Here is a 25,201-nt window from a genome sequence, read left to right as displayed (position 1 = left end):
CTCGCACAGCCCCGGCCGGCCCCTCGCCGCCTCCAGCCTCGGTCCCCGTGCCCGGCTCCTCCCGCACCTCCCCTTCCCGGCGCAGGCCCCGGCGCCTGCCCCGATGCTCTGAGCTCCGAGCGGCCCCAGCGCCGGCCCCTTCCCGGCCGCGCCGCCATCTCCTCGCCCCTCAGCGGCCATTGGAGCCGCCCCGGAGCCAGGCGGCAGCAGCAGCAGCAGCAGCAGCCAGACCGCCGCCATGGACAGCCCCGGCGGCGTCAGCGACAAGAAAAGGTACCGAGGGGAGAGGCTTGGGCTCACCCTCCTCATCCTCAGCGCCCTTCCTCCCTTCCCATAGCCGAGGCCCGCGCTCCCAGCCCGGCTCCCCGCAGCGCGCTGGGCTCTTTCATCCTCCCTCCTCCTCCTCCTCCTCCTCCTCCTCCTGCTCCACGTCGCCATTTTGTCGGCGGGGGGAGCCCGGCTCCCCGCTGCCCGGGGGGCTGCAGCCCCCTCAGTGGGGCTGCTTGGGGAGAGCCTCGGAGTTAAAAAAACCAAAAAGGGGGAGAGTTAGGGATGGGGTGGGGAAAGGGGAAACGTGTGCGGCCGGCCCGGCACCGGGGGGGGTCTGCTCGGGGTCCCAAATGGTCGCGGTTGTGTGGGGAAGGGGAGGGGGGGGGGGGGGTTTGGGGGTGGTCGCCGAGGTTTTGGTTCGCCGGGTTTGGTTGGGAAAGGGAGGATTTTAGGTTATAGCTGGAGAAAAGCAAATCGAGGGGAGAGGAGGAGGAGGAGGAGGGCTGCCGAACAATGTGAGTTGAGAAGTATGAATAATTCACCGCGGATTGCTCGCTCAAATTAGAAGGGGGGGGGGGGGATAAAAGCCTTGAAAGCTTTTGTTAGGCAGCGAAGTTGTGGAGTTGGAGCATTTCGGTCAGCGGCTTTTTTTTTTTTTTTTTTTTTTTTTTTTTTTTTTCGATGGGATGCTCCCCCCAGCGTGCTTTGTGGAGGGATTAAAATTGCTGTAATTGGCATCCGCAGAAAACAGCGTTTGTATCGGTACCGGGACCTTTGATTTATCTATCTATCTATCTATTTATTTATTTATTTACTTTTATCTCCACTTTTGTATCAGGAGGGCACCCCAGCAGGCTGCATGAAGCCCTGGAAGGGAGAGGCCGGGGGGCTTTGGGTGGTGAGGGTGGCGCAGGGGGGTTGCAGGAGCTTTCGGTCTAATGAAATATCTCCACTTCTGTAACCTTCCGTGTTGTTTTATTTTTATTTTTATTTCCCTTCTCGAAGCTACTAACTACTGAGAAGCCACAGAGAAAATGTTGCAACAGAAATGATTGTTCTGTCCTGTGCTCTGCTGGCCTAATTTGGTGGCAAGGCTGCCTGGGAAGAGGCTTTGAGACTTTTTTTTCCCCTTCTGTTGCTGTTTGCTTTGTCCTCGAGCATTTGTTATTTTTTACTTACCATTCTGTCCTGCTTGGGTACTTTTTTTTGCAATTTCCTTGTCCTGGATATAATCTGCTTTCTTCTGAATGGAGGAATCAGTATGCATAGCTTATCCTGCCCTTCCTAAAGGAGAGCTTAAGAAAGAGCATTTGTTGCCTTCTGCTTCCTGTAGACCGAGTTCGAGGTTGGGAATGTTTCTTATAAAGTAGCGAGGAATATTGAGGTTACCTCTGTTGTAGGGTATGTTTCAAATTAAAACATAAAGCTGTGTCTGTGGTACGCTCATCCTGGGGCTGCGAGTCTGCAGTTGAGCAAAGATGGCTAAGCAAAAAAGGAAGGATGTGAGCTCACCAGAGAACTTATTGAAAATCCCAAGCATTGCTCAAGAACCGGGGGTTGTTTGAGAAGGCTTTAGGTTTGCCAGTGTCCCTGATCAGAATACCTGTAGGGGAAATACCTTCCAGTCTGTCCTTCAATGATAAAACTTTGGCTGACTGTAGGTGCAGTGCGCCTCGCTTTCACCATGTGTTGGGCTCGTTTCGCTCCTCATCCCTCTGTGTGCGTGTGTTTGGGTAGCGTTTGGCTCTCGAGAGTTAAAGTGAAGCTTGTTGTTTGCTAATTATGTGCTATGGGATGCAGAAATTATGAAATTTGACCCAGTGTGTCCCTCATTCTTACATAAGTGAAATCTCCTCATCGTAGTAACTGTAAGCGCAGATTCACTTACGGGTTTCTTGAGCCCATTCTGTTAGGCAGTCCCGAACTTCGGGAGATCTCATTTGATTTCTTTCGGAATCCTGACCCCCTGTATGTACGGGTAACGCTGTTATGTATTGCCAGCTCTGTGGGTTTTAGCTGTTCTTCAGTAGCTGCGTCATTTTTGTGTGCTCCTGATCTTTTTTTTACATATGTTGCAAGGACTCAGTTTGTTTCTGTGTATAGAGTGAATAAAAGAGCATTGTTGAAAGCTTTGCTTGCTTATTAACTCCAATTTTATTCAAATTTAAGACTTGTGTAAGTCTGACTTTCTTTTCAATTTTCTTTTAACTAACTCTAGTGTACAGATCGCTCGTGCCATGAGAAGTTTTTCTCAGTTCTGTGGTATTACACTTTGCTTTTAGGAGAGCGAATCTTGCAACACTTTAAGTAAATGTACCATTTAGGGTTACTGGTTACTTTGGTAAGGGCCTGAGCTGGTAAATAGATATATTTGAAAAATGAATCTTGGATTGTTTAAAATCCTTACTTGTAGCATAAATAAATATATACTTAATGGTATGAGTGCTAAATAAAAATGACAAGCAGAGAGTTTATAAAAAGTATCTTCTTGAGTGCCCAGTCTGGGACTTTTGAAGGTATAAAGCACTGTGTTTTAACATCCTGACTTGAGCCTCTTGCAGAAAAACTTCAGCTTTTCAGTTTCTCATAGTTGGGACTTGAACTGTATCGTCTGGTATCTGAGAGGGGGATCTGAAAGACCGGGGTTTTTCTGTTCCAGCTTCAGGATCTGGCCGAGAGGCCCTGGTCCTGTGCCACTTCCTATGAAAGGGGCAATGACTGCCGCTGGCTTTCTTAAACCTATGTGAGGTTTTTAGGATTGTGCGCTGCTTTCTGCCTGTTAATTTCTTTCAGTGCCAGTGGTACTGAGCCACTGCTAACAGGGTTGAAAGCTAATACAAAACCCTTTTGTATATACTATAACTGTACCTTTCTGTGTTGTACGAAGAGGAGAAACCTTTCTAAATGTTGTGCAGAATCTCCTTGCAGGTACGGGGAGGGCAGAGTGGTTTATGGCTTACATAGAAGTGGTTGTTTTTACTGCTTTCTGGATCTTTCTGGGTTGTTTGGCTTGCCTTAGGACTTAAATGGTATTGCCCGAGCTGTCTGCTCTTTGTCATTTCCTCAAACACAAAATGGTTTTGAAGTGTCTTCAGTAAAAGTGATCGGAATCTACTTCTCAGTGCCCGCTAAAGATGAGGGCAGCAGCACGTTGCTGGAGCTCTGCCTCGTGGTTATCGAGGCACAGAAAACCAGGCAGGAATAGCTGGGGAGGGTTTGCCAACTGCAGATATGCTTTCCTTAAAATGTTGAGCTCTCAGTACTTTGGTCTGCTTGTATCAGTGGAGGTTTGAGAACCTGGTAGCACGTTCATGGAAGCAGCAGGAGATTTCTGGGTTTTGCTGAGTGATACTTGCTCTGTCTGGGGGGCTTGGAACAGCCGCGAGTGGTCCATGTGGAGAGGCTTGCTGTAGGTGTGTCGGGGGGCTGGGATGATAAAAGGCTTTTATTTTATGTAGTTTAAAGCCTTTTTTGGAAGCTAACTTCTGCATAAATGCTATTTGTTTCTCAGGAGGCTTACCCTGGCATGTTTTCGGCCGCAGGGAGGGCAGATGTAGCTGTGCACTGGTCATGGCACCCGAAGCCTGGCAATTAGCGAGCTATTGATTTAAAGGCAGAGGTGTCAAGTTGATAATCCACCTTATTTCCTCTTCTAATTGCGATCCCTTTTTCAGGTAGGCTTCTCTTTCCCGAGGAATGGCCATTGAGGGCTTCTTTAGGGCCACGTTAGGGTTCTGTAAGCCTTGCGAAGCGGGGTGGACATGTGGTGCCGTGCCAATCCTGCTACCGAGAGTAAGACTGGGCAGCAATGCAACAGGCAGCGTTTACTTCCTCCTCTGCATGTTGTGAGCACAGCTTGTAGACCTTTGTTCCTCCGTATCCTTGAATTGTATGCCTGGAGTTCATAAAGTTGTTTCCAGGACTCTGATTGCTGATGGCGAAGTGGAAAAGGAACAAAATCAGCTCCTACCAGCGCCAGCGAATGTCAGCAGTGTTGTGGTGTGAGCACGAGCCGTTCTGAGGCTCCTACGATTGTGCCTGTTTTTCGGTGTGCTGATCTGAAAGCCTTGGAGACTCTCCTTGAGCTGATCTAACAAAACGGATTAAATTCTCGTGCGTTTGTTCTGCACAGTAACAAAATTACACTAATGTGTGTTAGAGGGCTGGATTTCAGCTAGGTTCTCATGAGACTTTCCAGAGTTCAGGGCGATGGTGTATCGCAGGAACCACTGGGTTTGTGTATTCAGTTTTGTGTACTGCAGGGGGAAAAAAATCAGCAGTAGTGTCTCCCCTTAGCCGTGAGGAGCTTGGTGTTATGATATGCCAACAACACAATTCTCAGGCATTGTGAAGTGAACCCGGGTGGGAGGTACCGCCTGGTTCAGCAGTGGCAAGGGGAGTACCCAGATTTTCCTGGTGATACCACTCTTTCAAGGAGATGCAAATACAGATCAGATTACCGTGTGTGTTCTTCAAAAACAAAGCAACTTCAAAACAAAAACACATCTTGCGAGAACCTTAGCAAGGTGTAGTAACCTGTTTCCCACCTCTTGTGTTGCTAGCTGATGTCCAAAAGGAAGGAACGTTCCAGATTGCGAGTCATCAGCCCAAATGCTGCTTTTATCTCAGCATAGGCAGGTGTTTACATGCCTCAAAAAATCCTAGGCAATGCATGGAAAGAACGGAGGCCTTACTCATCTTTTCATGTCATAACAGCCCTTTCTCTTTTGGATTTGAGAAAGTTTGAGCGTTTTGGAGCCTCTCTCAAGAACCCTCTTTTGTATCAGGGCAGGCAGAAGAGCATGCAGGAGAATTTGTTTTCCAGTGAGTACTGCTCCGAAACGGGAGATGCTTGGGGCATTTATGACATTGGGAACTACAGAAATAGCCCAGGAGAAAAGAGGAGCCTTTGCGTTTTAATTAATGACAGAAAATTCAGGAAAGATACAGGTTTCCAAATTAGAGTTGGATGTGAACGCTGTTACGTTTTTCCTCGACTGAGATGTTATTTATCTTAAAATAAAACTCCATGAAAATTAAGCTCTGAAATTTAGAAACATGAAGTCAAGTGAATACATGCCAGCATACATGTATGTTTAAATACAGTTTATGTTGGTGACGAATGCTTTAGGCTGCTTTGATGTGGAGCCATAGCCTCAGTTGATGTAAATTAGCACGGGTTCATTGAAGCTGTGCCTGTTCGTACCAGCCTGGGGATTTGATCCAAGATATCAGAACTGATATCTCCAAGTGCATCGATGAGTTTCGTCACATGCAGAATTCGTCATTGCTTTCTGTTGCAGCCTGGTGATACGGTGACTTGTACAAAAATGTGGTGTTTTAAAATGCTGAGGTATTTCTAGCAGGCTATTTCACATGGTGTCTGCGGACGGTGGAGAACTGGTGCTTCAAGTAGATCCATTTGTAGTTCCTTTAAGATATCTAATACATAATAAATGCCATGTGCATTATAGACTCTATAGAAACTTCAATTCTGTTTAATTTGGGGTGGTATGAATGCATACTTGTTAAGCATTCAGTAGAAAAATGTTACAACAGATCCTATAACTCTCCACGTTAAAATAGAGCCTGAATTTCAAGTGAAGAATTGAGGAAACTGAATCATCGCGTTTGTGTGAAGAAATTTCTGCTATTATATTTACAGCAGCGGAAGGTTTTACCAAACAACTTATTAAATATCCCAAGTACCTTACTAAGTATCCCTTTCAACTCCTTTTGTAATAACCCTGGACGTGTTACCCGAAAAAGCTGCCCCGTGTTGTTTACCAGAACGCGTCGTGATCCCCTCGGTCCTAACTGATAGCGCCCATCTGGTTTTGGTTTGTGGAGGTTATGTTTCAAGAAGGAAAAGAACACCGAGGCCAGGAACCTTGTTTTTGTGGAATTATTTCACGCTGCTCACAACTGCGAGTAATTAGTGAACTGCTAGGCCAGGAGGGAGTTCAGAAGCCTGCCTCCTCGTATTTTCCCCATGCTTACACCTGCTGGAAGAGGTGGGAATGTATTCCTTGGAACAGAAGACTTGAAGCAATCATGTCACGTACAAAGGCTGCAAATGGGACTCTCTAAATGGAAGTGATTCAGCTGATAAGAGGAGTATTTGGTGCTCAGTCCTTCAGAAGAGGCTTTTTTTCCGTGCAAACCATTGAATCTCCTGGCTGTGGAACTGACACTGCTGCAGGCTCTTTATCCTGGCTATTGATGTAAGCATTTTTCTTGACTGCTCACTGGATCTGTTTGTTCTTTATTCATACAGAGAAATAGAACTTTATATTGCTTATTTCTATTTTTTTTTATTTTGTTCTTAAAACCTTTGACCATGAAATACCCTGCTAGGCGAAAGCAGTTGAGGAATGCAAGGTGAAGAGATGAGGTGAAGAACCTGCGTTGAAGCACTGAGGAAAAACCTTCAGTCTCTGCTCTGGAAAACTCGAGTCTCCAACTGTGTGAGGATAAGACTAGCTAGCTCCTAACTAAAACAGTGTTAGCTGCGAGGTCAAGTGAAGAACTCATCTTAGCGATGTGTTTTTCATCTTTTTTGTGAGCTTGGCTGAAGCAAGAGCTACTAACAGCAAGAGTGTTGGAGGGGGGAGAGCACTTGAAGGTTAGTTCTGTCCGTGTCCAGGCATCATCTTCACGTAGTTTTTTAGTAATAACCATGATTTAACTACCATGCACCCTTCCCCCCGAAGGGTAGAGTACAGCTATTTAAAAGAAAAAAAGCCAAATAACATGGTTGAAAAAAAAATCTGGATTTTCTTACAAACAGCCTTTGTATGTCCTATGATTATTTTTACACAGTAAATTACTATGCACAGTGAAAATGTCTGGGGGTTACACTGTATAGTAAGACACAGCAGAATCGCTTCACCACGTTCTTAATTAGAAATACTAAATTTGGAAGCTTTTACCTTCTTATGCTTTCTAAGCAGGGAGAAGGAGAGTTTCCAGGTCAGCACGAGGCCAAGTACAGTTGATAGATAATCTTGGAAGTGTGGCCTTGCACTAGCTTTAGGAGTGCTAGGCTGCTGCTGGCTCTTTTATGCCATCATTTACCTGTTTGTAAGACGTCTGTTTATACAGACCTCATGGTCCTGGTAGTAAAACCTCTCACTGTATTTTGTTCACCGTGTAGCTCTCAAGGAGAGCCAGCCCCTGCTATCACTCCGCAGGTAGGGATGGGTTTCAAAGCACTGCTCATTCAGAAGCTAACTCAGTTTGAACTGTCTGCTTGCTCTTAATTTGTTAGGTTTCTTTGCAGTTAAGAGGTTTTTAGTGGTGTTCAAATTATGTTAAATGCCCTTAAATAACCACAGCAATGTAAAGAAAGCAGCTTAAATTGCTTTGTCAGAAGAAAATGTACAAAGGAATGAAGCTTAACCAATAGTTTACATACAGAAGTGTTGTTTCTGTGCCTTAATGTTACTCTAGTTTTTACCGTTAAATTTCTTTTAAAATCTTAGAAATCCTTTAAATACAGTAGCTAATTTTCTGTGTTATGTTACTGGGCTTTTAAGTTCATTAATTCATAACGAGCAAGACTTTCATCTAGAAGATCACATGCTCGCAACTGCGCAGGAGATCAGGGTGTTGGTTATTCTACACAGATTACAAAATAAGGAAAACTGATAAATTGGCCATAATGGCAAAAGCAGTGATACTTAAAATCACATCAAAGCTAGAAGAGATGAAGCCGCAGCCTGGAGTTCATCGTGAGCTGGAAGCTGAGAGCTCGTGCTAATTGCGCGGTGCAGCTGGAGGAGGAAGGAAGGAGCACCCTTCCACACCAACCTGCAAAGAAAAACCTGTGGAAAATGTGCATGGAAGTTCACTGCAGGTCCTGGAGAGCCCGTCCCTCGATGATTCCTTCACCTGGAAGTTCTGATTGCGTTATATGTTGGAGAGCGGCGTCTGAAATGCCTTTCCCTGCTCTCAGGAGGCCGGGTGCCAGCAGCAGGCAGTCCTAAGAGGTGGCATATAGGATGAAGGTCCTCTGGCCCTCCTCTTCCTCGCCCCACTGCCTGGCTCTTCTGTTTTTTAAGACAAGCAGGCTTATTCCATGTGTGTGCTGGGCAGAAGGTGGGCAGGGGGTTGTTCTTGTGTTGTTTTAAAAAACACTTCATCATGCACTTGCTGTATGCTTAAAAAAGCGGATTTGAGTGGTGCCCTCTGTTTACATCATAAACCTGGTTTTCTTACGAAGGCCGCTTTATGGAAGTTGAATTGTGCTGCGCTAGTTTGCGGTAAGCGCTGGGCTCGGCTGGGTCCTCTTTCTGTGGAAGAAGAATTCGGTAAGCGCTGTGACCAGCAGCCCTGAACGAATCTAACCACAGTGACATCAAACCAGAGCATGTTCAGCGCAGCCTGAAGAGCAGAGCCCTGCTCTAGCGTGTTTTTGGGCAGCCCGTGCCTTTCCAGCAAGCCCATGTCCGTGTGTGTACTGCTGCGTGGTGGCAGGTGAGAGCTGTCGGTGTGAGGTTTTGGTTACAGCAGTGCAGCGATGCCCACGTGGAGGTACCTGCAGACCAGGAGCTGTGCCCCTGTCCCACACAGCTGTGCTGGCAGAAGCTCCCTTTTAGGCTGATGACCATTTCCTTCGAACTGCAGGAGAAAATTCAACCTGAAGGGCTAAACGCAAGGCCACTTACACGTCTCCTTTCTGAGTTCAAATACCCTCAATTGACATACAGCATTAATGTATGATTTTATTGCAATAGCTGCATCTTGTCTTCTTTATTGCTTAAAGAAGAAAAACCAAAGCTGTGTTGTAGAAGATGTGGTCGTCCAAGCCTGCTGTTGCTGGCACTACTTTGACCGTCCCGGGAGAGTTGCTTCTGACCTGGGAGCACTGCGTATGAAATCTTGTGTTGGCAAACGAAGGAGATCAGAACTGAAAGCCACTTAAAGATCCATAACGAGAAGTTACAGCGTTTGAGACGCGTTATTCATTTGGATTGTATTCTTTCCACATGGTACACTTCTGTGAAACTGTTTAAATGCAGTATACAAACTCACTCAATTGTGGAAAACAATTCTGAGAAGGGGACTGTGAATCACTAACACGAGATGTTTGTAACTTTTTTTTTTTAAAGAATGTTCTCAGGCCTGAGTCAGGAAAGATGAGGCTGGATTAATTCCCGTGTGCACAATAGCTGTTTTACATGGGAATTGAAAACACCTACAAAGGAGAAATCTGAGTAGAGGAAGGGTAAGGTAGTATGAACAAGTGTGCAGCTAGAAAGGAGAGAAAACAAATAGCAGTAAAGCAACATACAGAAGAAAGTAAAACAATGTAATGCTGTGTACACGATGCAGAGTTGTCCTTGACGCTGGGTGATGATTTAAGAAACTAGAACGAGGCAAAGTTCATATGCCACAGCTATAAAAATTGGTCAGTGTGCAGGTCTTAAATCTCATTAGCAATTTTTAACTTCAATGTATTGGTTACTAATGGCATTTTCCAGGGTTCTTCTTGGTCTCTGTTAGTGGTGTTAAGTAAGGAGGAATGGAGCAGCTTTTAGTGTGGCCGTGGATTGGTATTATACTTGAGGAGAGGAAAACAGGGTTATTTTTAGAAGACTGTGGAGCTGCTTGTAGAAACGTGCCGTGGTGGGCTCTTTGAGATGATTTGGTGAACAATGCATTGTTTAAGAAAGATGCTGTGGCCCCAGTAGCCCATGTGGCTGCAATTACAGGCATTGCATGTCGAGTATGGGGGCTGCGTTGACATCTGCAACCGGTGCACGTGTGGCTGCTGCTGGTGGGCTCTGCCTGAAGGCTGCTGGGCTGGCTCTTGCTTGCTGTGAAAGGCTGCTGTAAGACGTCTGTTTATATTCACCCTTGTTTTAAAGCCCTTCTCGTGTGGGGCAGGAGTGGGAGCCTGGGTAATACCCTTCAGCTGAGCCCTTAGTTTAGCTGCAGTGAATCTTGGTGGTGAAATAGGGCTTTGCTTTGGGTGTCTGACTTGGGTAGCTTTGGGAACTCAGCTGTTTGTTCAGCCATTACATGCGAACATCTCTCACATGTAAGCTGTGCTGAGTATTGGTCTTAATATTGTCAGCAGAGTCCTGTTTTCGGTGAGCTGCAGCGTGTGTCCTGCGTTAGATTGATTTCTGCTTCTGTATTCTGGTGGTGGGAACACAAAATGGAAACGAATGTCTGGCACTGAAATCGGGCAGGAAACATACCTGAAAACGCATGCAATTTCCTGCCTAGAGTGGGCATTTCTGATATTTTCATTGCATGTATAATCTGCTCTTCAATGGAGATCTTTCTTCTGAATCCTTAGGTGGCTTTCTTTTATGCGAAACAGATAGCAGGAGGTTGAAATCGTTCTGAAGTTGCTTTTCTTTTAAATGGGACTTGGGTTCCCGTTCCCCTTACAGGGTACGCCTGCTGTGGAGACTGTGATTTTTAAGCATAGGCACTTCTGAAATGGCTCTTCAGTTATGTGACTTATTTAATCTTAGTGCTAGTTCACATCTTAGTGTCTAAAGGCCCCTTCCTTGAGCTCCCTTTTTATGCTCGCTGACAGAGCTCACTTCAGAGATGTATTTTCTGTATGAGAATTCAACATCCTTTAATTGACTACAGAGAAATTTGTGGGCAGCTGCACACACCGTGCTTTCTCATTTACTTTGTGCAACTCGAAGCAACAAAGCTCAGATTAGTTACAACAGTAAAGGGATTTTTTTGCTTTTCTTTTTTGTATCTGGTGCCATCCCAGGTTGAGGTAACTCTGACTTCACTTGGTAATTAAACCTCATTTGTGAAAGACCTTTTCCCCATTAATTTGATCCAGTAAAGAAACGCTCTTTGAAGCTGGAGATTAATCTTCCTATTTAAATTGCTGGGTTTTACTCCGATTAGTTACAGCTTAGTTTTCAACAACAGCTAAAAATAGCAAGCTGTTGTGCTGTACAGTTTAACCATCTATCTATAGTAGTAGCCTTTCTCGTAAGGAAATATATAGCAAGGGGGAGACCAGAGCCTGCCTCGTGGACACCACCTCTTGGTATTAACATTTTGGCTTTGCTGGGACACCAGCACTTGGTGCAAACACTTCAGCTTCACATGAGTTTTGCCCATTGTAACACCGGGCAGAGCTCCAGCAGGCAGCACCCAGTTCTCTTGCTCTGGGATTAATTTTTAACGGCGGTGCTATGAGCTTGATTTGAGTGGTATTTCAGCCGGTAATTAATAATTCAGTGGCCACGAGAAGTTGTGTGCTAAAGTATGCCAAAACCAAACAAAATCTAGAAAGTGGCTGAAATATTTTCAAGAACATGGAGCGTTCACAAAGAAAATACAATCTTAGCCCTTCCTCTTACAACTTGTGAGGTGAGCAGCTATTTCCATTTTTCTTTTTTTTCATTTTTTTACATGACAGTGCTGCCTGCAGTTTAAAGGGAAGCCATAGCAAGGTGCTGGCAGCCAGGCAGATGGAAGTGAATTACTTCAAGTAATTCTCCCTTGCCTTTCTGTAGCAGAGCAAATTTTTCACATGTGAAGGGATCTGGAATGAGTAGCTAACAAGGGTTAAAGCGGAAGGATAAAGGTGAAGCTGTCAAAGGCAGCATAATTACTTGTTTTACCTGTGTCAGAAGTGAGCTCTGTGGTCCGGGAAAAGGACAAAGAATTGGGAAGGGTTTTTCACCTCCGCCCTTAGTTTTCTTCCAAGAGAAAAGGTACTTGAGGCCTGACTTCAGTAAGAAATACTTAATCAGGTTAAATTACTGAAATCTTTTTTCAGTATTGTACATTCAGTATTCAATTTGTTTCAGCCTGACCATTTCAGGCTGCTAGTAGTGACATTCAGACTGCACCTGCATGTTGGGAACCTCAAACTTCTCAGACCCAGATACCAGTTCTGGAGCAGGAATATCTGCCTTCAGGTTGAGACTGAATGGACAGAAATCTGCAATAAGAGAGATCATCAGTTATTTTGTGCTACCTGTTTGGGGAACGCAAGCTATACTCACAGAAACTGATTGATTTACTGTGTATCAGGATTTTTTTAAACTAATATAACCATAAATTAGTTATCCAAAGGCCTCCATTACTATTATTTTGATATATTGTTTCTCATGATAAAGAAGTGCTGGTTTTGTGACCTTGCAACCTGATTCTGCCACAAAGGAGGTAACAATCACACCCTTACCTATTATGAAATATACCTTACCTATTATAAAATGTAGGATTCAGAAAACAAAGCTTTTAATGCTTTCTGCTGTTGGCAGTGCCGAAGGGGTAGAAGACAGGCATGGTGTATCCCATCCGTGCCTTACAGTTTCCCAAAGTTGGCAAAAATTAAGGTAGTCACAGAAGAAATCCTGATGGCTCACTTTGTCTCTAAAACAACCCTTTAAACTTCTTTATTTCAAGGCATTCGTGCTTCCCAGGTCGGTCTTATGTACACCAGTAGTGTGGTCACTTGGGTGCTCGTGCACAAACGAAGCAGGTTTTTTGGCTGTTGCGAGCAGCACATTATTTATGCATGTGTTTAACTGCTTACACTGAACCTGGTCGTTATTGCCCAGGTATTATCAGCCAGTGAATCACTTTCCTCTGTCATCTGTGGTACCTCTCGCAGGACGATGTGCTAATTAAAAAGATTTTTTTGCACAAACTTAGCAGTGAGAAATTGGCAATGCTACTGCTTGCCTTTTAAGTCTATTGAAATTAAAAAAAAAAAAAAAAAAATGTATTTCCTAAACTGTTGGTAGCAAATATAACACAGTATAACAAAGGCTTACCTTCCGTCATCTTCAACTAGTGACGCTTGGTCTCTTTATGGTAACATTCATGTGCTTTGAATTATAAAAGCAGTGTTTGTGGGCATGTTATTTATCTTACAACTTGCATTCAAGTAGATGGGAAAAAGGGGATCCTACAGATCAGTACAGCTGCGTTTTGCATCCTGGTTGTATGTAAGCAGAAGATGGGATGCCTTTGAAAGACACACGCATACATATGTGTGTATATATTAAAAAAGAAAGATGCAAAACCATATGGTACTACTTTCCATAGGCCATTTAAAAGTAAAAGCACATTTCAGTGCAGTTATTTTCCACTGATGTGGGCACCTGGAAAAGGGAGGGTTACTGGGATCATGGCTGGGGAGCACAGCTGTGTCTGTGCCTGCTCTTGGCGAGCTGTCGCTGACTTGATGTGAGCTGAAGAGGCAGTGCAAGGGGCTGTGCTGGAGGAAGAAGTGGGAAGGGGACTTTTTTGAAGCACTTGCAAAGCAGGACACCTCACACCGTATGGGTAGGCTTGCTTATCTGACCTGTTTGGCAGGCTCCGTAGGGATGAATGACAGCTTTAGCATGTGAGGGATGGGGTGGTAAGAGGAAGAGCGTGGAGAGTAGAAATGATATTACTGGAGCATTAGACTAGAAACTTAAACTGTGGTATTTTGGATGAATTTTAGGTGTTAAGAACCAGGAAGGAGAAAGTTTGGAGGCTGGAGAGGCAGCAGTCAAGGTGTGAGACAAGGGCTGCGAGAACTGTAGAGTTTGTAGATGTCTTTGTGAAGAACTGATTTTTTTTCTGCTGGAAGACTTTGTGGTTTTGAATCTAATTCTGTCAGAGCCTGATTGCTGCAGAGCTGTATATACAGAATTACATTTAAATATATAAATTGAGGTTTTAAATAATCCAACTTCAATAACTGGTTAATTGGCTCCCGGGCAGTTTAGGCAGCTTCAAATTGAACTTAAGAGAATTTTGTAGTTTTCATATTAACCCCAAACTTTGTTTATACAGGATTAGTTCTGAACGCAGGAAAGAAAAATCAAGAGATGCAGCTCGATGCCGAAGAAGCAAGGAGTCGGAAGTGTTCTACGAACTTGCTCATCAGCTGCCTCTTCCGCACACGGTGAGCGCCCACCTTGACAAGGCCTCCATCATGAGGTTGACCATCAGCTACTTGCGCATGAGGAAGCTGCTGGATGCTGGTAAGCAGATAAATTGTCAGCAGGATCTGGAAAAGGGACTGGAGATATGTTGAGGAAGGATATATTTCTAAAATGTTTCAGCAGTTGAAAAACAATTAATAGTTGCATCCTTTATATGGAAAGATAGAAGACCTTTCAGCAAAAAGATGGCACAAGAAAATATGGCCACTGTTTAATTTAATTGACTTTGTTTCTCTTTGTTCTGACCCTTCTCCCAGAGTTAACTTCTTTCATTTAACTTTTATTTATTTATTTTTTTTACCCTAGGGAATTAAGGCTTTACTAAACTGCAGAAGGTTGGTGTAGGGCCGACGTAGCTAACTGTATGTGTTTCTCTTTAGTGTAAATTGGAAGAAATTCTTATGATTCGAATTCTACTGAAGGTGAAGTTAACCCAGGGTACATCTGCCACAGATGCTGTACTAGTTACTTGTACTCATCTACGCCTACCTATACCATACAAAGGAGTAGCTTTGTTTGTCTCGTAGGAAGCCCCTGAGAAAATTTTGTAAGGTCTCTTTGAGGCAAATGGTAGTATTTTTGCCAACTAGACTTTCCTTAAATTGGGAGGCTTATTGGTGTTTGTATCAAAGCACAGATGTTAAATGTCACTCTGATTTTCTCTGACTCATGGTAGACCTTGAATTTAATTTATCACTTACTTAAGTAAATTATGCTACTTCTGAGCAGCCCTGCAAGATTGGCTCCTTGCAGACTGGTGCCAGAAGTCATTCCTGATAGTAAGCAAAGAATGATTGATGCTTACTTTTAATATAAATGTGTGGGTCCTTATAGGTGAGCTGGAGACAGAAGCCAAAATGGAGAAGGAACTGAACTGTTTCTACCTGAAAGCTCTTGATGGATTTGTCATGGTTCTCTCTGAAGATGGGGACATGATTTACATGTCTGAAAATGTGAACAAGTGTATGGGACTCACTCAGGTGAAATATTGACATTTCCTAAGACTGCTCCAAATCTGTAAAAGTTGTTACACTTTTGTATGTATGAAGTTAGACACCTGTATACCTCTTACTTTTGCAGTTTGAGTTGACGGGGCACAGTGTATTTGATTTCACTCATCCATGTGACCATGAAGAGCTGAGAGAAATGCTTACGCACAGGAATGGTGAGAATGAAAAAACAATCTATTTAATTTACTTATGGATAGCTCCTGTTGGCATTAGTACAGTTGGATATCTGCCAGGTAAAGGAATTGAGAGAACAAACTAGTATGCTTTGCTGCCTAGATCTCAAAGTAAGTCATTTTCAGACATAATAAAAACAGAAATAGCCAGAATGTTTTGGAGATATTCTAATTTAGGACACATAAGACTTTATTCGTACACTTTTAATGTTAAAAAAATAATTAAAAAGATGAACAGAATTACTGAGGGTTGAAAGAATTAGCATGCCTACAGGAATTAAATAAATGTAGAGGTAGGTTGAGTGAGAATGATCGTAAGTGATTGCTATAGAAGTGTATGGAGAAGTAAAGTTATGTTTGTCTTGGTCTCAGCTTGCCTTTGCAGGACAGCTTAAAAGCAAATGGCTTCTTCCAGAAATCTGTGGTGTTACATTTAGTACACAGAAATGATGGTATATTTAGGACGCAGAAAAACTAATTGGGTAGTGGTCCTAGGGATATTGGATACTCTTTGCTTTGTTAAGAATAAAAAAGAACACTTGGAAAGCCCCAAAAAGCGACTGTTAATTCTGGGCTTCGGTGTTTATGCTTCACTGCACCTTTTAACTGGTGCATGAAATTGGTATCTTTTCACAGATTTCAGACTTTTCCTTCCTCCATGGAAGGGAATAGAACACCATATTCACATATGCTGTACGCTTTGGGATTTAACAAATGCCCATGAATTACTGCCTTTAAGTCTTCTAAAGGTTTGTTAATGACTCTAAAGACTTGGCAACATGCATGTCTCCAAACAAATCTGCTTTACTCAGTTGTTATAAATCTAAAATTGGACCTCTCTAATTCCTGTTCCATCAAACAAGAGGGTTATATAGACTCTGAATCTAGGTAGTCATAAATTACCATGTCATTAGGACTGACCTCTGCTTTCTTGTATAGCTGTAATTGTATTTAATTCAGTGGAAGCGACCAGATACAGTATCATTGTGGTAAGGGCCCTGACTTTGACTTTGTAAGCATTTTCTAAAATTCTCTGTCCCTAATACTGAAGTGTTTTTTTAAGGTTAAATTAGACATTTCCCTCTTTCTTCTCCCCTCTTGGAATACACTGATGTATTTGGAGGGGGAAAAAGTCACTAAAGCAGTGTAAAAGCTGGTCTAGTTGCAAAAGCATGTTCTTAAAAACGTAGTGTGAGTGAGTTTCATGCAAACCAACTCTCGCATGTCTAAATTGACCAGACTGGCATACGATGTCTGGAAAACATTATTACTAAATCTGTTTCGCAAATGAAGTTGGCAGACAGAAGTCTAAATTAGAGTAATAATAGTACATTTTTATATTTATTATTATTCCCAGGTTGCAGCTACTGCACCTCTTACATCAGTGGAATTATTGCGATTTGAGTATTAAACACTTCTCTTTGGGATTGTGCAGGTGCAAATGAAAACAGCTGCCATTGGCAGAAACTGAACTGCCTTCTGATTTTAGAAGGTTGCTTTTTTACTTTCAAAGCTGGTGACTTTAAAAATAACATCAGACTTGAGAAAGTTGCTCCCTCTTTTACAGCTGCTGCTTAAAGCAGAGCCTTAAGCATCGGGACTTTGTACCAAAACATTGCATGATTTTCAATTATGAACATCTAGATTGGTTTAGCTTTTTTAAAAACATAATGAAATAAGGCTGTTTCTCTGAACTCTGCATTATTATTACTTTTCCTCCTTTATTGAGGGTTATGATGTGGCATAGAGTAGGCTTGTCCCCATTAGTCTTTGCGTCTGCTGGAAGTGATAGACAAAGCAGCGTAGTGGCTTTACTGTTTTCTGATGGATTTTATCAAGCTGGTAGTGCAAACCACACCACGAAGAATTTCATCGCAACTGCTGCCTGTGGAGGATGGGCAAACTATTATAGAAGCTTGTATCAGAAGTAAGCTTGCGTGTTCTGAACTTCCACACTGCCACAATTTGGGCCTCACTCTTTAGTAGCCCTCTGCAAGCTCACTGTTTTCCACTGCTCTTTTTCCTAGGTGCTTTGTTGCCTTTGTCCATGCACAGCGAGCTGCTTGCAGCTCTCCTGATAGCATCAGTTTGTGTTTTCTGTGCCCAAAATAGGCTTTGCGTTTTTGAGTAGCCTAGCTAGTAATTGACTTTGAAAGGTTCTCCTCTCTAAAGGCAAAACCTTAATTTAGAGCCTGCTGCTAGCGAGTAAGACTGAAAAACGAGTACCGTGGATATTAATTTGTATCAGGTTGTCTTGACTTCTTTCAAGAATGCTAATAAGTGTGTTTAAAAACTTGGTCCCTGCTTACTCTAAGAGTATAAATCCCTGTGGAAACACTCGGATGCATTTAAACATTAATTAACACTTAATTCTGAATTAAAAAAAAACTTAAAATACTGCAGTCCTGAAGAGGAATGGGCCCAAAACATATGTGGACCTCCCTGCAATGAATTACTGATCTGTTTTAATTCAAAGCAACTTAAAGTACTTCTCATTCTGTATATGCTTCTCCCATCCCCTATTGCAACTTCAAAATATATTAAATTCTCAGTCTCTCCCTGCCTTTTTCCTGAAATCTGGGAGTGTGGAGTTGGCTACAAATACAACACTGACCTTAAAACAGTGAAAGTTCATTTTTTTTTTGCCTACCTCACAGCAAAACTCATTCTGAAAAGCTTTATTAATCAAAAGTGCTTCTAGTTTTATTAGCTGTTTTTTCCACAGTTCTGTAACACGGGTTTTTGAGCAGTGGGTTTTTTGTTTTAGTTTTTTGAATACAGTCAGAAGATGCTCCAAGAGTTTAAGAACTGGTTTACTATTTACTTTTGCTAGGTCCTGTGAAAAAGGGCAAAGAACAAAACACGGAGCGCAGCTTTTTTCTCAGAATGAAGTGCACACTGACCAGCAGGGGAAGAACAGTGAATATAAAGTCTGCTACGTGGAAGGTAATGAATACAAAGGAATACTTGCATAGGTTGTCAGCTTCCTTTTCAGATGTCATAACTTGCATAACTTGCTGTATTTCAACATTTTCCCTTCACGTAACTTGAGCTGGAGTTTCAGTAAGTACTTAACTAATTTAATGATTGTGCTTCAATATGCTGAATTTTAATGCTGAGTGCATCGGGATGCAACTGAAACAATGTTTTAAAATTTGTTTTTCAAAAGCCTTTAAATTAATTCTCCACTTTAAATTAGAGGTTGTTCACTTATTAGAAATTACAATTACTAAACGTTTGTGTAAAGCCTCCTCTGAGAAAATATACTTGACACCACTTGCACTGATACCTGATTCCTTTTGATTTGGCATTGTAAGTACGACATCGAGGTCTCTGAGAAGGACTTGTATATTGTTCTTTCTGAAGTTGCTGGCTATCCCTTTTGTCGTAATCAGAATAAAAAGAGCCCAGTCTGGTAACTCCGAAATGAATGCATTTTCTCCTGTGGAAAAAATGTAACCTTTTACTGTATGAAGTGGCATTACAGCTCAAAATATTCTTTTTAACTTGCTCTTGATCAAACAACTTGTTTCTTGTTCCTCTTTGCTGCTGTATGTAAACAATTTTACTTCAATGTTTTGTTTTTTTATAAAAAAAAAAAAAAAAGAAATGGGGGGGAGGACAGAAAATGCAAAGCTGCTCATCTTTTGAAGAACACACTTGATTTCTCCTTTTAACATCTAAAATGGAGGCTGCTCCTATTACCATAGCTTTCAAGTTGGCTTAGTAGGATGCCTTTTGCTGAGGTAATTGCTTACCAGTGTAATTAATGTAACTTTAAAAGAAGAACAACTGACAGAAAAGCAGAAACTTCTAGCATTGCTTCTGCAAACACCAGAGAGGAAGGAGTTGGCAGCCAGCGAACTGACTGCAGCCTGCACAGCGTGAGGAAGAGAGCTGGCTATACTTTAACAATCAGATGGAAAGGACTGCTGGGTTCCTGCTGTTGGTAGCACAGCGTAGAGAGGTGGGGAGGGGAGAACTCCCTCAGGGGGTGCTGATGGAAGTGCAGTCTGTGTGGTCTGAGAGAAAACAACCCGGTCTCTTCTGAAATGTAACTGTCCCACAGGTCCTGCACTGCACCGGGCACATCCGCGTGTACGACACGTGCAGTAATCAAACTCACTGTGGCTACAAGAAGCCTCCCATGACGTGCTTGGTGTTGATATGTGAACCTATTCCTCACCCATCCAACATTGAGGTCCCGCTGGACAGTAAAACGTTCCTCAGTCGTCACAGTCTCGATATGAAGTTTTCCTATTGTGATGAAAGGTAAACTACATTTTGTGCTTAACAGCTGTGCTCATTTGAAGGATTTGCAGGGGTTGTATGTGTGGTGGCTAATGTAGGACTTAGGGAGTGAGACTATGTAAAAGCATAACTTGATTCTTCTGCAAAATGGAGTTGTTGCTGGGATGCTTTGGGTTTTACTAACCGATCAGGATGTTTTATGTAAAAGCTAAATTCTTAAATTTAAGCAAAATGTAGGGTTATTACTTGAGAATAATACCACTGCCTGTTCACACTGGCCTTCAGTAATGTGGTAACAATTAAATTTAAATGAAAAAATCGTTCTGGACACTGAAAAAGATGGGGAAGGATTTTAAGATCCTTGAAGATGACTGAAAAGAGTACATGTATAATATTTGTCAAGCACATTTCCTTGCAACACCTTCTTCCCCACCCTTTCCTCAGGAGATCAGCATCTGCTGGCTCCAGTCAAGAAAAAAAAGCTCTGTACTTTTAATGCAATAACATCTGCAAAAATAACATTTTCTGTTAGAAATCACAGATGTAGTCTAATAAATACTGCTCTTACTATTATCTGGAAAATTCAGCTTGACAAATTTGAAAAGCAGAAGTGAAAGAAATCATTGGCCTAAGGTTTTCTCAATTGGGTATTACCTGTTACTGCTTGCTAAGACTTTCCTTTTATTTATACCAGAAATTAATTTCTTAATTAGTTGCTGCAGTTAGATGCAAGGTATGTTAGTGCACATTGTTTTCTGACCTCTGCAATACCTTCACCTTGGTTGGATTTGTGGTATCACATAGAAGGGTACTTATTTGGTCACATTGTGTGTGTAAAATAGGGCAAAGAAAAGGGCCGAAGAAATCCTTTCTTCTAGGTAGCACTGCCCTCTAGGGGCTGAAGAAAATACTGTTTCCTTTGTAGACAGTGGGAAGAACAAATTGGATTCCTAATTTGTCTTAGCAGCATGGTTAAAACTGTTAAAGCATATCTTTATAATTTTATTATGTTCTCACATTTGTGTGAGCTGTATATTCTTATCCATAAGTCGCTTGTCTACCTTTAAGCAAAAAAACAAGGACTAGGAAGCAGGAATATACATAATCCTGTCTATCATGGGACATGATTAATACATATTCAGTGAGAAGTAAAATCCTATGCCTGCTGAAGCTTCTCTTTTAAATAAGCATTAAAAAATAGCACTTCAAAAGGAACTCACACTAAACCACCATTGCTGCTAATGTATATGGGAGAGATTTTTAAGAACTCCGTGTATCTGCAAGCATCCATGTGCTCTAGTATTTTCACTGCTCAGTGTCTGCTTCTACTTAGCAACCTCTCCCTTGTCTTAAAGAATTACAGAGCTGATGGGATATGAACCAGAGGAACTCCTGGGTCGTTCCATCTATGAGTACTACCATGCGCTGGATTCTGATCATCTGACCAAAACGCACCATGACAGTAAGTGGGGAAGATGCAGCACCAGGGGAAAACAAGAGAATAACAAGGGTTTTCTTTTAACTGCAGACAGGAATCTGCAGAGAATATTTATCTTGAAAACTGACTTTCTTTTCCTGCCTGTGGTTAAAGCTGATGTCCTTTCTTTTTTCAGTGTTCACAAAAGGGCAGGTGACAACAGGGCAGTACAGAATGCTTGCTAAACAAGGTGGCTATGTCTGGGTTGAAACTCAAGCAACTGTTATATACAACACTAAGAATTCCCAGCCACAGTGCATAGTATGTGTAAACTATGTGTTGAGGTAAGTTGAGTGGATATTGCCATTTTTGACACGATTTCTTTGAAGGCTCAGATTCTGATGGCCCTGCATCTTTTTTTCCCCCTGTTATGATGTTGCTATGTTGTTTTCTTGCCAATTAGATTTTTACTTAAAATACTGCTAGTCAAAGGATTAGCAGTTGTATTTAAAAACAAATATAAAAGCCACTTCTTTGATCTAGTGATGTCATTTGGAAGATCTCTGCAGGCAAATGAGTATAGGACCAACCTCTTCTGGGTTTTATTATGATGGAAACGTCTGAGAATTTCTGTGCATTCTGTATGTTTATTTAATCTTTGTACACAGTCTGGAGCGATTTATTTCACTAATCATTCTTGCTGATGTAGTCAGAGCAGCAATAATCGTATCTCAATCCTATTTATCTTCCTCGGGATTCTTTTAACTGAAAGCTTCAACTTAAAGCAGACTTGTTAACTATTTTTCTGCACCTGTAGAGTAGTCCTAAGTTTTTCAAAAATTTAGTGAATGTACTAGTGTCAGTCTGTCACCATATGGTACATTTGTTTAAAACAAAGTTGTTTTTTTTAATGTAAATCTGCAATTTTCTGTTTTTTTTTTTTTTTTTGATGCTTTCTGAAAAGTATGTCTATTTACTTATTACCTTTTTATGGCACCAGAATTAGTATTTGCTTTGTCTATTACATTTGAGGAAATATTTTCGTTAGCTTTTAATCACTTGCAACTTACAAACCATTAAGGCTGAATTTTAGCTGTGCATTAGTTGTTTTTTAATAATCATCTTCCTTTCTGTCTGGCAGTGGAATTGTTCAGAAGGACTTGATTTTTTCCCTTGGACAAACTGAGTGTATGCTGAAACCAGTGGAGTCTCCAGATATGAAAATGACCAAAATATTCAACAAAGATGACCTGGATGATACCAACAACCTTTTTGAAAAACTTAAACAGGAACCAGATGCTTTAACTGTGCTGGCTCCAGCTGCTGGAGACACAATTATCTCTCTAGATTTCAGCAGTAATGGTGGGTGTGTGTTTAAATTGGAGAGCATGCTAATTAGTAAAGCTAGTGTTTTACAGTGAACTTCAGAAAATAAGCTCTGAGTATCACTGCCTAGTGATATTTCAGCCACTATTGAAATTTAATGAGGTCCGTAGACACGCTCAGTATTGTTACTTAGGTTGATGGTCTCTTTTAATTTTTATAGAGTCTGATGAACAACAATGTGATGAAGTTCCTTTGTATAACGATGTAATGCTCCCCTCATCCAGTGAGAAATTGCAGAATATAAATATGGCAATGTCCCCACTACCTGCCTCTGAAACTACAAAGCCACTTCGTAGCAATGCTGATCCTGCACTCAATAGAGAAGTTGTATCAAAGCTGGAGCCAAACACAGAGACACTCGAACTTTCTTTTACCATGCCTCAGGTGCAAGAGCAGCCAACCAGCCCTTCTGATGCAAGTACCAGCCAAAGTTCACCTGAGGTTAGTTACGTAATTTGGATATGCTGTCATTAAAATGTATGTGCTGTGTTGGGGCTTGTAGAGCAAATCTAGTTAAAGATGCAGCCAAGGCATGAATTTTAAAATTATTTCTAGGTTGTGACTTAGTTAAGCTCTGAGGAAATGGATAAATTTTCATAGGCAGAATTATATCTTCATGGAAGCAAGTCTTGCAAATGCATGCAGTAGTACGTGTCACAGAAAGAAAAGCTTGGGATTGGTCTTTCTAGAAAAGGATGAGTCAGAGTTGACTCCTGTAAACAGCAAATTACTTGCCATAATTTACTTGCAAAGGGTACTTCTGTGCTTCCCAAATGGGGTGAATTTAAATGTATACAGATAAATGTAAATGTCTTCCTTTCCCATTTTAGTTTTTGTGCAACCACAGGTTGGAATTAAGTCTTACATTTGTACACTTTTAAGACCACCTGTAAATACAACATAAAACAAGGTAATGACAGAAATTTAAAACTGCATTCAAAATGTTTTCACAGCCCAGTAGTCCCAATGACTATTGCTTTGATGTGGATAATGATATGGCTAATGAGTTCAAACTGGAATTAGTGGAGAAACTCTTTGCGATAGATACAGAAGCAAAAAATCCATTCTCTACTCAGGTAATGTATATTAACCTGAAATCTGCATCATCTTAATGCTTATTCTCAATGTTCTTCTTGCTTTCTTAGAATGCTTTCAGAGACCTCATTCTTCTTTTATGGAACATGTTACTAAAATAAGCTAAATAATTATTCTAAGGATTTGGTAAAAAGAAGAGCCTTAAAGGAGCCATGAATTCAGAGCTGAGATGTTCTGACCTATGCGTAAGTTTTACGTCTTGTTTTCCAGGAAACTGATTTAGACTTGGAGATGTTGGCTCCTTACATCCCGATGGATGATGACTTCCAGCTACGCTCCTTTGATCAGCTATCTCCACTGGAAAGCAGTTCTTCCAGCTCCCAAAACGCAGCCACTATTACCATATTTCAGCAGACTCAGACACCATCAACTACTGCTGATGAAATAAAACCAGTGGCAGAACGTGTGGATGATGTGAAGACGCTAATTGTTCCTTCATCTCCTGTCCACATAATCAATGACACGAGTAGTGCCCCAGCGTCACCTTATGGTGGGAACAGGAGTCGAACTGCATCTCCAATCAGAACAGGAAAAGGAACATTGGATCAGACAGAAAAACCTTGTCCAGGAACACCCAGTTTGCTAACAGTCACTCTGAATAAAAGGTATTTTAAAAGCCAAGCTCACTTTCAAGGAATTTAAGAAATTAGATACAAAGTGCTTTTAAATACTGCAACTGGCATACATTGTATTCAGTGTTCTGCTTCAAAGTAGATATTGATATGTTGAAATCCAGACACTTCATACTGTATTTTTGATATGCTGATCTTCCCTAAAGTTAATTTCTCAGCAGCTTTTTTGCAGTAGCTTTTACATCTCATGTAATAGGCAGCTACTGTATGCCAACTGCATTAATAAGTTTATTTTGCTTTTTTATCTGACATGCAACCATTTAAAAAGAATGCAGTAGGCAATTTAGAGGTAGTTATACCCACACAATATTTCTGATATTTTTTGTCCACTTCGTTAAGAGGTAAGAGTCATCTGCAGTCTCTGTGCTACACGTATTACTTTTAAAATTAGCTATAATTCATAATGACAGATGAAGGTATACGTAGCACATTTTTATGGTAGAAAATTCTACAAAATCAGAATGTCAGACTTTTGATACACAGAAGCTTTATCTGTACATAGAAATACTCACTTTCCTCACCCTTCCCTCCCTCCTTCCTGTAGAAAATGAATTGCTGAACTTTTATGCTTTGTTTTTTTTTCCTACAGACTAAATTTTTTTTTGCTAAAACTCATTCTGAGCTTCACAGCAAGATTAAATGCTAACATTTTCTATGCTCATAGACAATAATTATTGAAATGAGTCAGTTACAAAAGAAAACTAGTATAGTTCATAAATTCAGTTTTGTCATATTGTATATAAGTGTCCACAAAAAAAGAATGGCTTGAGGATAGTAGAAACGTCTTAACAGCCTGAATCAATTTTTCTTAGATCTACTGCAATGGATGAAGAACTAAATCCAAAGATGCTAGCTTTGCATAATGCTCAGAGAAAACGAAAAATGGAACATGATGGTTCACTTTTTCAGGCAGTTGGAATTGTGAGTTTTGTTTTACCATTTTAAAATATTCACTTTTAACCTTGCAATTTCTGAATCGAGGCTTCAGTGCAGACTCCTGAGTTTAGCTGTTGGTATGCAATGGACT

At 41.5% G+C, this 25,201-nt stretch overlaps 1 protein-coding gene and 1 long non-coding RNA gene across 5 annotated transcripts in view; one reads left to right on the top strand and one right to left on the bottom strand.

Moving 5' to 3' along the window:
- HIF1A (hypoxia inducible factor 1 subunit alpha) overlaps positions 1–25,201 on the top strand; it is a 33,018-nt gene continuing 7,817 nt past the window's right edge. Inside the window, exons 1-13 of one of the 2 annotated variants that reach the window (XM_084520879.1) lie at positions 1–273; positions 14,059–14,249; positions 15,045–15,190; positions 15,291–15,375; positions 18,227–18,339; positions 19,463–19,665; positions 21,000–21,106; positions 21,258–21,405; positions 22,203–22,423; positions 22,608–22,888; positions 23,401–23,523; positions 23,753–24,147; positions 24,987–25,095. In XM_084520879.1, the coding sequence (XP_084377005.1) occupies positions 239–273; positions 14,059–14,249; positions 15,045–15,190; positions 15,291–15,375; positions 18,227–18,339; positions 19,463–19,665; positions 21,000–21,106; positions 21,258–21,405; positions 22,203–22,423; positions 22,608–22,888; positions 23,401–23,523; positions 23,753–24,147; positions 24,987–25,095 (2,157 nt within the window). In that variant the 5' untranslated portion in view covers positions 1–238. The remainder of the gene's footprint in view (positions 274–14,058; positions 14,250–15,044; positions 15,191–15,290; positions 15,376–18,226; positions 18,340–19,462; positions 19,666–20,999; positions 21,107–21,257; positions 21,406–22,202; positions 22,424–22,607; positions 22,889–23,400; positions 23,524–23,752; positions 24,148–24,986; positions 25,096–25,201) is intronic. The other variant, XR_014693529.1, reaches the window with a different exon arrangement.
- Positions 9,309–25,201, bottom strand: part of LOC311437517 — a 25,911-nt gene continuing 10,018 nt past the window's right edge. For 2 of the 3 annotated variants that reach the window (XR_014693530.1, XR_014693531.1), the window contains 2 exons: positions 18,683–18,835; positions 9,309–14,287 (listed from right to left, as the gene is read on the bottom strand). This is a non-coding gene — a long non-coding RNA (uncharacterized lncRNA). Of the gene's footprint in view, positions 14,288–18,682; positions 19,457–25,201 lie in introns of those variants that run through there. The other variant, XR_014693532.1, reaches the window with a different exon arrangement.

Source organism: Aythya ferina (assembly GCF_964211825.1).
Source record: "Aythya ferina genome assembly, chromosome: 5".
NCBI lineage: Eukaryota > Metazoa > Chordata > Aves > Anseriformes > Anatidae > Aythya > Aythya ferina.
This window is presented reverse-complemented; position numbering and strand designations above follow the sequence as displayed.